Below are 12,876 nucleotides of genomic sequence, written 5' to 3'. Positions count from 1 at the left end.
GACTATTGGTAAAACTTAGTTGAAGGACATACGAGATGAAACTGAGGATGCTACAGTGATGGCTCTCTGATTTCCATCAAATTGGTTCTGTTTCTACTAGGTGGATTGCCCGCGCGACGCTCCGGGCTTTCTTGGCAATTACAAATTGATGAACTCTGAATCGCATAGCAAGGAAAAGAAGAAGGAAGAACTTTCCTAACATGCAAGCAAGATCTAGTTGCACTGAAAGGCAATGAATGCAGCAGTTAAACAATAATATCTTTAGGTGAAAAGGAGTTTGTTTAACACCTGTGATGCTTGCATAATAAGTGAATAAGCAGATACAAAGAGAACATAGTTGGTGTCCGATGATTCTAGAAAAAAAGAGGTGCTTGATAAATCCAAAAAAAGAACTGAATATAACAGTGCTAGCCAGAGAGCCAAGTTGAATGCTGGCGCTGGTAAGGTCTATGCTTCTTACCAGCTTCAGAATGGTGGTGCCATAATAGCTTATTTTCCCTTTCATCACCAGCAATACATCCTCATATTTGCTAGTGTAGTATAAATCAGATTGTATGTGTTCTTCAGAAGAATTACTCATTGGTCATCATGGCACTGGATTTCTTAAACACATCCAGGTATGCTTCCGAACAGTTTGTTGTGAGAAAGGTCTAAAACTTGTAAAGAAGTTCTATAACAGAGTTCTTCAGAGATGGAGGCATAAAGATTGTTTGACCATAGCATGATAACCTTCAAATTAGACAACCTTTCTCCAAGCCATGAGGGAACAATACCAGCTAATTGATTTTCAGCAAAGTCAAGGGTTTGTAACTGTGATCAATTTTCAAGTGACAAAGGTATGCCACCAGAAATGATGTTCTTTTCAATGCTCATAGATTGAAGGTAACTGTAGTTTCCTAGCGAATTTGGAATGTCACTGGTAAAAGTGTTGTTGCCTAAATATTGTCACTGCCTCCAACAATCAAGTATTTCTAACAAAAGATTGTTTCTAAGATTGAGAACTTGCAAAAGCTTTGACTCGTCCATCCTTTAACACAAAAAATAGGAAATGGGACCTGACAGAGAGTTGTCCTATCACAGTGATTCAGTTCTTTTGGAGCATCAACGATGCTAAAGAAAACCAAGACGCTTCTCATGTATAGGGCTATAAGCTCTTGTAATGGACTTGTCTTGATTCTGGGGACTGCTAGATCCTATTTCAAAGAAAGTTTTACAGTTGATTCAATTCAAGCTCTTGCCATTTATTTATGGGCATGAAAGAGTTAATCTGTCATATTTTTTTTTAAGACAGGGCTAGGCAGAAACTAAAATCTAAGTCTAAGGTGGTGATAATTTTTTTTAACATGGAAAGGTAACTAGCAAGGTTATCCAGGCTGATTTTCCAGCAACGTTGAAGCTAATATGCAATGACAGCAACAAACAAGCATGTTTTTCATACTAAAGGCAACATTCTTAGGCTGTTGCATCCAGAGAAGGAAGCATTCACCGCAGATGTTGTAATGACAGTAAGAAACTAAGAAAGCATATTAATGCAGAAATTCTGATTTGTTGATGAATAGTTTTTTCACAAACCACTGTCATCGAAGTGCCACTGTGACCGAGAAATCCAAAATTTTCAGCTGAATTCTTCGATTCCATAGACAATCTAGACACTTTCTCTGGATCACACACTCCAATCCCAAACAACGACATCCTCTCTGCAAGCTCGACCGGATACAAATCCTCTACCCTCTTATCAACCCACTTCCTCAATTCACCCAGACCAATAGCCACCACCACCCTTTCCCTCCCAATCACCCTAATTCTCTTACAATCTCAGCCTTAATCATAAAACACATATCTCAACGCCTCTTCCCCAGCTGTCCACTTTTGTTAACCCTATCCAGCAAAAGGAGGCCTATATAGCCATGAGACTGGTGGAAAAGCTTCATAGAATTCACAATGACGCGTCCAGCCAGAGAAAAAAGCAATTTGTATACTATTGTGTGCAAACCGTGGCCATGCCAACCTAATGCCTGTTTATTTGCTTGAGTGATACCAAAACAATAAAAATTCTTCACTTCACTTTGACCAAGCAATCATGTATATTTTATATTTTTATACAAACCTTGAAGTAGAGATCACGCTCAGCACCAATCTCCAAAGAAAGTCTCAACAAGGAACACAGATTCTCCAAGCATGTTTGTGTCCACAACCAGCACCACCAACGAAGAAAAAGGGTAACAGGCTTTCTCCTAATCCCTCTGCAAAGTTCACCCCAAGGCCATCTAGATCCTTAGAAATATGAAACTCTTTTATTGAGCACTGTACTGATTTTAGTTAGCAATGTAAATAGAAGAGCTGCAAGCCAGTGTGTGTTGCAAACAGTATCAGTTTCGCAATGCAAGGGAAAATATGTTTTTGTTTATTGAATATGTTGCTTGAATGTTTTTTTATTCAACTTGAACAGAATGGTACTTCAGGAATAGTCTTCCAGACCAGCTTAGACCTTGCAAGGATGAGATCCCCTAAGTTCAGGAGGATTATCTCTGACTCAGGCCTCTCATGATGGCACACTTCATTAATGTTCCACAGGAAATTGATATATTTGCAGAAGATGGTGGCTTGGTGGGTCGGTATTCAAGCCTCTTATTCGAGGTAGCTTTGTTATTCTGCTTACTGCTATATGAGTTATTTCCTATGCTGTCCTTCAATGCTTGAGTTCTTTTGGCAGGGGCTGTTCCTGGTTTAAAAGTTTGGTGATAGGGTATCCTAAGGCGTTGGACAGAGAATGTGTAATGGTCAATGGTGCTGCTGTTTCTGCTCTGGGCAAAATAACGCAGTTCCATCGTGAAAGACTCAATGTGGCAAAGGTATGTTTACTTGTTTCTTCTTTCCAGATTATTGGCAAAAGAAGCCTTTGTGCTTTACCAAATGCATTTACATTTCTCAGTGAATTTCTTCTGAGACTTTCCTTTTTGGATTGATCTTGAGAGTTCTAGCTCAGTTGAAAGTAAAAAGAGATGTTTTGCATGGTTCCATTGCATTTTTGGAAAGAAATCCTCCGATATTTGTCAACAATTCATGCTCTGAAATAGTACAACACCAATATTTTCTCAAAAATGCTGGTCAGTGATCATTCTGTCAAGTGTGTAGCTGGTTTCTTTATTTAGCAGGTTATCGAGATGTGTTTAAGCCATTTGCCACTAAAAATAATAGAAATCAGGCAACAGTTTTGCATCATCGGCTAATTCAAACAATAAAGGTTAACACAGCCAAAAATTCTCCTTTCCGCTATCATTTCAGCATAAGCATCGTCAATTCAGCAAAAAATTCCCTAATTAACAAACACAACAAATTACAAGCATCATTTGTTGAAAGAACTACATTACGCGAAAGCAAAGACATGTCAAGCACAGAATAAAGCTACTTGATGAAAAGATGATTTCAAGCCAACCAGAAAAATAAACAAAACTTAATATTCATTCCCTCATGCCTTCGTCCTCATCTTCGGCGTCATTTATCTCAAGATCAGCAAGCAACTCCTCTAGAGGAATAGAAGGTATATCTTCCCCATCAGTCATAGATGCCATCTCAGAAGGCTGATATTCTTTGTTACGATACAATGATACATTGAACCTCAACTCCGGGTTCTCTTCCAGATCTCTCAGGAACTGTTCATACTCTGAGTTCATCTTCTCTTGGTCACCTCTAGCTCTCGTGTCATCAACCTCCATATTGAGGGACTTTAGCTTCCAGGAACGAGGCTTCCCTCGTTTCCTCTGGCGCTTCTCTTCATAGCTTTTCTTTACCAAAATTGCTTCTGGAATGACTAGATTTTTGTACTTGTCAAGCTCCATGTCATTACTGTTAGCTCCGTGTAAATCATAACCAAGAGCATAATCACCAGGTTTCAAAATATGCCCCAGGTGCGTTTTTATGTTGAACATGGTATCATTCTTCCCAAAATCTGACATGCGAGCAACAGTGGCATCAGCGAGAGCATATCTAGACCCACCAATATTAACTTCAGGGGAAATAAAGTCCACATCAAATACAATATACTCTACAAGTTGCCTGCTAGTGAGAAGAGACTTAAAGGGTGTTCTCCAGTACTGGTCAGCATCCAAGAAGCAGTGTCTCAGGGTGAAAGGATCTAACAAAGCAATGCTATTTGTCACTTTCGAGCAGATCACAAGAGGACCTAGATTCCCCAAGCTAACAGCAACCCTTGGAGGCAAGCAGACTAAATCCTCACGGCAAATTGGAGAGATTTCAACAGAGAAAGTATGTTTGTAATTATAGTTGTTGCTCTTAGTATCATGGGAAACAAGTTGCTTGTCATCGCGACTCCTTACTGGAGCTACTTTACCCACAAACTCAACAAATTTAACACCATGGCTACGATTTCCAAAGAAAAAATCAATACCATGATCCATTTGCTTGATTTTAATAGCACGGACAGCAGCATCATGCTTCAAAATCAGCTGCTCCAAGTAAAAGAAAGTTCTTCTATGAGCAACATGTTGCCGGAGCTGGACACTAGCTACCCACTGATCAGGGTTGGCCTGAACTCTTGTGCAAGAATCACACATTTGGTCCTGCTGAACATACTCAATAACATATGCTTGTTCGAGTATTGCACCATGAAGGACCTCCTTCTGAACTCTCACTCGGAGCTTGATCCTCTTGGAATGTGGTTCAGTCCAAATAAATTCCGCATTTACCAAAGTAACTCCTGTGGACTTCAATTTCAACTTCTTCAGACAAAATGCCATCAACTCCCTCGATTCCAGTTGGGCCCTAATCCGCGTACTAGGTGGATCCAAGTAGGTATCACACTCTGGGCAATGTAAAAGAATTACATTCTTCTTTAGACCTTCAGTGATGTCAACTTCAGAGCGCAAACACTTAACACACATATTAGCAGCATTTGGTTGCATAGGAATACCACATTTGCAACACAAAACACTTCCAATTGTTTGATGAACCATAAACATGCCTGCTTCTTCGGCCATATCTGGCAAGTATAACACAAAGAATAAGAACACGGACAATTTAGCATCCACAAAGCAAACACATATATATCAAGATTTGCTTTTCTCCCTTATATTAACTTGACAGACTATAATTCCATCAAAAAGACAAAATTTACAATCCAAATCCAGAGAACTAAACAATATACATCACTGCAATGCTTCTTTAATCTAATATACCAGCTACACACACCAAACAACCTCATAAACTGCTAAAACTACAAGTATTTCAAAACCCCAGGTGACAACCTCAGTTTCTTCGACTTAAGATTCAAAATCTCCACCAAGTTCCTAACTTTATCAAACTTATTTAAACATGTCTTGTCAAAATTTCCTTAATAAGCTTATAAGCAACTTAACAAAAGCACCAGAAAAGGACCGATATAGCCATCTGAAAAGCAAAATCTTAAATAATAGCAAAAAACTTAACTAAACTAAACCAAAACCCAACCGCCAAAAAACAGCAAAAAATAACAAACAAGCAAGAAGCCAGATCATAAACGTCAAAGAAGCAGTCAAATTTTGTAATTCCTCTACTGTTTTCCTGAAATTTTCTCGGGAAACAGCTAGAAAAATAAGCAACGGTAATGAAAACAAGATCAAGTCTTTACCTTTGATTGATTGAAGATCCCAATGAAAACGAAGATTTTATTATTTTCTTTTTTGTGAAGAGAAAGTATAAAACCCTTGAGGGTCGGCTCTTAAATTCTTAACCAGGTTTGAAGAAATGATAAGATGCTATAAATATCTTTGTGAACACTGAACAGACTTATTTGGGCCTTTGTTAGGGTTGCCGGGTCAACTTAGAAGAGCCCAAAAGATGGTTTCTTTGTGTTCACACTTGAGTAATAATGGCAAAGGCAAATTTGAGTTAGGATGTTGAGCATAAATCCAGGGATGATTTTCATGTTATGTGCATCATAGTTATAAAACCCGACCCGGTAGTTGACCCGGTAAAATGACTGGGTCACGGGTCTTGTGGGTCAACCCGGGTCAGCCCCTCTCCTTGAATATAAAGAAATCAAACTGCTACATCATCCCTATACCGCATAACCCAGTGATGAATTGCTTGCCTTTTCCTACCCATTTTTAGCATAAGCAGCCGAATGAAGAAGAAAATACTTGTGTAACTAAAATTTAAGCAGTAGAACAAAAATAAAATGGTACTAGCTTCCAACAAATCCAAAAGATTCCTTAAAAATCGCAATAAATCATAAAACATAAGAAGAAAAAAAAACTAAAGCTCACTCGATTCATTTTCCATATGTTCACTGTTGCAAAGCTAATCAATCAACAAGAAGATCAAAAACTAACAATCAACAAGAAGATCAAAAACTAATAATACAGGCAACATGGAGGAAATGCCTTCACAGTCAGTGCTCAATGTGAATATGACATGAGAGGCAAAGTTCTTGGTCATGAGCAAGAGGATGTGCTCGAACTGTGTTTGATGCTGTTAGCCGATGGATTATGCAGTATGCCCGGAGCTGTGGTAGCTATCAGAGTAACTAAAAAAGTTGAACAGCTTGTAATCTCATTAAAAACCAGTTATGTAAATGAAGAATGAAACCGACAACAACAAAGTTCATGTTTGCAAATCATCTCAGATGTTTCTCTTCATGGGTGACTAAAGGATGGTTGTCAAATGAGTACTTTTTTCAATTATTTGTTCCAATCCGAAGAAGAGCTTAAAAAGCATGGAAAAAAGAGGGAATCATTCAAAATCTGCAGCAATTGTTTGCAATAAGAAATCTCAACAAAGAAAAAAAAACATAAAAAAGTAAGAAGCGTAAGGAAAATAGAGCACCTGTAGAAGTAAACACTAATTTCTCCGATGAAATCTCAACCCAATATTTGTTCTGCAAAAGATAACAGAGAAGTAAATTTGGGGCGGGCTGCTCTTCTTAGGAAATTAGGGCATCGTTTTGCTGCCAGCGACTCAAAGGAAAGTTAATATATATAGACGCCGGGTCTCGCCCGGGTCACTGGCTGACCCACCGGGTCGACCGGGTTTGACCGTTTTTGCTCTAGCCGGTTTTTAACCTTGCCCGGACCGGTCCCGCCACCGGGTCTACCCGCCGGGCCGGTCCGGTATAATAACTGTGATGCATGTGTCACTGATCTCATATCTGGCTATATATATACAAGTAAAGATGAAGACGACGACGAAGTGGATTGAGTATTTCTTTTTTCTTTATCTTAACCTTAATCACAGAAGTTCTCACACACACACACACACACACACATATATATATATATATTATGAATTACAATAAGCACCAATATTTGTATTCTATTTGTTACCGTATTGAATAATTAATTTCAGTGATGCAATACATTCAAACTTGACTCAAATAATCCTTTCTCTAAAACTTAGAGAATAAAATTAGGATTTATGATCCATTCTCCTAGAATAGCATTAAGGATGCAAATGATCCTGGCATCATGTGATGCTTCTCATGTAATTTCAAGAACATATATACCAAGGTAATACTATTATAATGACTTGATGAGATGTTCTAATAGTCTTCTGTTATTTTTTTAATATACATGTTTGTCTTTTATATTTTTTTATAATCTTTTTAATTGTTATCTCACAGTCCAAGTTTTTGAGTCAAATGATGATTTTCTTACATCCAATCTAAATAGTAAATGTTTCAATATATACGATGATATTTATTTATTTATTTTTGTATTTGTGAGGGGCCAAGAATTAAGGCTCAAAACATTGAAAAACGAGCCAACAACACCTACTGTGCGATCATAAATATTTCGATATCTTTTGAAATAGCTCCAAATAATTACAGTGAAAAAAGAAATTGATGCTAAGTGTCAATCACTTGTAGAAAAACAGAGCCCATCAAGGGTATTTGACTTTGATAATGTCCAGAGCTCCTTTTCATCTCCATTTTGGAGATTTGTGCTTTTTACCATAAATGATAACGAGGAAGCCGATAACAAATGAAGGGAAAAACAAAAAAGAATACGGGAATGGGGTAGACGGACGTACGTGCATCACTGCAAGGGCTAATGTCACGGGTTTTACAGACATTTCTGCCTTCTTTTCAGTGATTTCTCTGATATATCTTTTCCTTCCCGGTCTAAAATGAGAGAGTTTAAATCTTTCAATTCCTCACATGGTCCGTAGGAAATTGTAACCATACAAAAAGATAAACCTGGTTATATAAAAAAGAATTTCGAATTACTTTGTAAATATTTCCTACAAAAATTTTTACATAAAATTTGTAAATATTTCCTACAAAAATTTTTACACAAAATTATATATATATATATAAGAAAGATCAAGCATTTGATGTACCAAATATTATACAACACAAATCTAAATTAAACATTTAATAAGCAAGGTATTAAGAATTAGTAAGATAAAAAGATAAAACATGTTAATAACAATCTTTCTTGGATATAAACATTTAAAGCTCATGTTGAGTTTATATTATACCTATTCTAACACCATTAGAGAAACCTTTTCACCTTGACATAATTAACTTAGCTAAACATTAAGAAGGAGAAAAACACAAATAAACAATATAAGAACATAAACATAATATAAGCTAACTAAGTATAGGAAAGGAAATGAAAGAGCATAAACAAGAGATTACTATAGCATAAAAGAAAACTTGAACATTACAAAGATGTAGAGAGAAAGCAAGAAGATAACTTTGATCTGAAAATTAATATGACTAAATACATGGACAATGCCTCCTTTTATAGGCTAAGTTTCAGAACTATTGATTGATTGAAGAATTGGTGGGCATCCATTGATTTGGTGGCTGGTTTTTGACATTAATGGCTGCTGGTTTTTTGATATTGTGGGCTGATTTTTGATATTGTTGGCTGGCCAAAACGTCATTGCTCACATCAGAATTATAGCCAACTGAATTGTGGAATCTGTGGGCAATTGTCTCAGCTTTCCATAAAAAAAAACCAGAGCTCATTTGGACTTCTAGAACTCAAGATATGAGCCAAAAACCGAATAGTGCTTGAGCTGCAGGACAGCTTCCGACGTCTTCGTTGTTGCTAAGATTTGGGCTTGAAAACGGCAGAACTGAGTCTTTGACTTCATATGAAAGTTGTAGGTCTATGTCTTACCTTTCCATCGATATAAAATGGACCTAAATCTGATATCTACAGCTCCAGATATGATCAAATTACCGAACGGTGTACGTGTTTGGAATGCACCAGCAACACTTTGCTAAGTTTGGCCTTCTTTTTATCCTTTCAATTTCAATCCTTAAACTCATCAATCAATCCTTTTATTTATGTGATAGACCTGCATTTAGGATGAACATTTACCATTAATTAAAGGTATATTATATTTTTAGACTTGCTAATATAAAACATGCTTTTGTTAGGAAATTTAATGATACTTTAGGTGCAATATGATGACATAAATCCTTAATGAGAATGCACTTTTACTAATTAATAAGTATAAAAGTTCAAATATAAAAAAGAATCGTCTAATTTTTAAATTCTTTTAAAAAATTGATAAAAAAAAAGAGTCCGAATCAAGTTACTAAATTTTATATTTATTCTTGTTAATTATATAATATAATTCAATTAAATTAATCTATGATTATCAAAATAGATACTCGAATATAACGGGCTTCCATCCAGTTATTAACTTACAACAACTATACACTTCTAATAAAAAAAATATACACAATTGTAAGAATAATTATCTAAAATTTTGAGACATAAGTGCCAACCAGATGAAGAAGAACATCTGAATGAAATGATGGTAAATTATTTATCCTAAAAAAAAAGACATTATATCTTAGTAAAGTAACTTTATATAATGTTTCATTCAAATAAGATGGGTCCATGTTTTGCTAAAAATGAAAGTAAGACTAGGTTACTCCTAAGACTTGCTATATAATAGAATATGTTTGGCATTGCTTTATCAAGTCTTTACCTTTGATTAATTGAAGAGCCAAATCAAAATGAAGATTTTATTATTTTCTTTTTTGTGAAGAGAAAATATAAAACTCTTGAGGGTCAGCTCTTAAATTCTTAACTAGATTTGAAGAAATGATAAGATGCTATAAACATCTTTGTGAGCAGACTTATTTGAACCTTTGTTGGAATTGCCAAGTCAACTTAGAAAAGCCCAAAAAATAGTTTCTTTGTGTTCACACTTGAGTAATAATGGCAAAGGCAAATTTGAGTTAGAATGTTGAGCATAAATCCAGGGATCATATGTGTGTGTATGTGTATATATACATATATATCAGGTTTGGTATTATGAATGAAACTGAATCCAAAAGTATTATTTTTGCCCAATTTTTAGATATTAAAGCCTAACTCTTGATTGAGTTTTAGGCCTCATCATAGTTATAAAGAACTTGACTTGAATCCAAACCTAGATTTTAACATGAATCCTGTTTTTACCCTTAATCCATATATCCAAATTGCTAAGAGATTAAAGCGTTTTTCCTTTTCAAAAAATTATTATGCACTTTAAATTGTAATATCATGAAATAGTTTACATAGTATTGATTCTTTCAATGGAAGGTTAACACTCTGGGTGCCTTGAATATATATATATATAAAGAAGAATCAAATATTCAAGTTGCTCGAACTCTTACCATAACTTAGATAAACACCTTCAAACTATAAAGTTAAAGCATAAAAGATACAATTTTCACCTATGTTTAGCAATAATATTTAGTGCACTTTACAATAATATGATGATCATGGATAAAATAATTTTTTTTTCAAATGATCCAAAAAGATGAGGCCAAGTATGGCCCATATAATTCTGTTACCGACAAGAACAAGAGGAATGGGTGTGTGTGTGTATAGATATAATTTTATAAAACTTTAAGATCATTATTGATTTTAGAGTCAGGGTTCGGTAAGGTTTCGAGTAGAATAAGATAATATCTATATTTAAATTTTACCATAATCCAATCCAAACTAAAAATATCCATAGAATTTACTATTCAGATCTTATTAGTATTCATAAGGTTTGGTATGGGTGAAATAACATTAGTGTGGGTTAAAGCTTATTACAAATCTTGAAGTAAAAAGTTGTTAGTAGATCAAATGAGCTTATTTACTAAATTTAGTTAAGTGGCCAATATACCTTTGTTTAGGCTAGTGTGTATCACAATATATTTAAAGATGTTTGTGTATTTTTTTAGCCTTATTCAGTAGGTATTTAGGAGGCTCCAAGCCCCAAAAGACCCATTTTTTGAACTCACACTCCAACTTCCCGAATTAGGCTTTTATTTACCAAAGGCGCAATATTTACAAGCAAGTTTAACAAATGTTTTGTGCTTCACAATCGTCTTCCATCTTTTAGGTAGTGTTTGGTTATTGTCTTGAGACAGAGAAAAAAATACAGAAAAAAAGATAGAGATAAAGATAAAATTATGTTTAGTAGTGATGTACAAAACAAAGAGATTGTTTCTATATTCTATTTGGTTATGGTGGACATAACATAATAAAATATATAAAAAAATTATTTTACCTTTAACATGTATTGTTGTCAAACTTACAAATTTTAAAAAATTATTAGATATTATTTTTATATTTTATTTTATATTGAGTGTTAAAATTAATAATACTATAATAACCCTAATTACAAAACTAGAATTGGTCTGATAGGTGGACCTAGAGCCATGTCGACCTAAGGCATAAACTAGTTCGAGTTTAAAAATAAATAAATGGAAGGATTGACTCGACTTGACCCTGTTAAAAAACCAGGCCAACCTAGGATAAAACATGGGTTTAAAACTCGTTGACTTTTTTTAAAATCTTTTTGGTTAAAACGAGGTTACTTTGATTATTTTTTTAAAAAACATTTAAGTCAATCATGTTGACCCCCCGATCCATGACCTGAACTTTACGTCAAGTTGACTCTTGAGTCGGGTTTTAAAACAATGATAATAATCATTTTGATCCATATATTGACTTAGGTTAACTCATGTTTACCCTTCCGACCTGTGACTTAGGCCTTGCTTCGACTGACTTCTAAGTTAGGTTTTAAAACTATAATAATAATAAAAAAATTATTCTTATATTGACCTGGGTCAATCCTCTTGATTTATGACTCGTGTCATAACCCAATTCTAGGTTATTCCCTAAAAATTTACTCTTTTTTTTCAAAATAAAAATCAAAAAAATTAAATAATGGCTGGCAACGTGGAGAAAGTAAGCTGGAAAATCAAGCTGTAATTTTTGGAGAAAATTCAAGACCTAATTATATCCCATTATGTCCAAGAATGGATAAAAAATATAAAATCAAGGTCAAATTAAATGATTATTGAAAGAATTTGCATAAAAATTAAATCCAATGACATAATTAAATTTTTAATAGGCCAATTTGATTTAATCATGGGCCAAATTAAATTTTAATTATGTTTAAGAATTAATCTGGGTCTAATTGAAAGATTTAATTAAGAGCAAGGACTTAATTATACTTTAAATGGATCAAATTAATTTTATTTTGAGCTTAATTGGTGAAAAATTAAGTTTGGAAACTTAATTTGGGCTTAATTGCGAAGATTGAAATTTTAAGAGACCAAATTTAATTTTTACCAAGTTAATTGATTGAAATCAGGGGCAAAAATGCAAGAAAATTGAAGTTTTGAGGTCAATTAGGGGCTAAATTGACAAAATCCAATACTAAGGACCATTATATAACAGGCAGCAAACTATGGGGGCCCAATTGACAAAAACCGGGGGTAAAAATGAAGAAATTAAAAGTTTAATGGTCAATTAGGGGTATAATTGACAAAATCTGAGACCAAGGACCATATTGTAAAAAGCGCTTAACTTCAGGGTTTCAATTGAAGTTTAGCAGGGGTTTAATTGCATTAAATCCAAAGTTTAGAGT

At 34.7% G+C, this 12,876-nt stretch overlaps 1 protein-coding gene and 1 long non-coding RNA gene across 3 annotated transcripts; one reads left to right on the top strand and one right to left on the bottom strand.

Annotated features, from left to right (window-relative positions):
* The first annotated feature begins 2,354 nt into the window (after window positions 1–2,354).
* Window positions 2,355–3,320, top strand: LOC105139225 (uncharacterized). Its single transcript, XR_844938.1, has 2 exons — window positions 2,355–2,637; window positions 2,714–3,320. It is a non-coding gene; the product is annotated as an uncharacterized LOC105139225 (long non-coding RNA).
* On the bottom strand, window positions 3,246–6,972 carry LOC105139226 (60S ribosomal export protein NMD3-like). 2 transcript variants are annotated; one of them, XM_011045600.1, is made up of 3 exons: window positions 6,823–6,972; window positions 5,627–6,523; window positions 3,246–4,999 (listed from the first exon to the last, which is right to left on the bottom strand). In XM_011045600.1, exon 3 carries the CDS (start codon window positions 4,995–4,997, stop codon window positions 3,462–3,464), a length of 1,536 nt encoding a protein of 511 aa, XP_011043902.1. In that variant the 5' UTR covers window positions 4,998–4,999; window positions 5,627–6,523; window positions 6,823–6,972; the 3' UTR covers window positions 3,246–3,461. The 2 variants fall into 2 exon arrangements, with proteins under 2 accessions (XP_011043902.1, XP_011043901.1); XM_011045599.1 differs by lacking the exon at window positions 5,627–6,523.
* Window positions 6,973–12,876: the final 5,904 nt, after the last annotated feature.

Source organism: Populus euphratica, unplaced genomic scaffold, assembly GCF_000495115.2.
Source record: "Populus euphratica unplaced genomic scaffold, PopEup_1.0 scaffold89.1, whole genome shotgun sequence".
NCBI lineage: Eukaryota > Viridiplantae > Streptophyta > Magnoliopsida > Malpighiales > Salicaceae > Populus > Populus euphratica.
Note: the sequence above shows the minus strand (reverse complement) of the source record. Positions and strands in the feature narration are given on the sequence as shown.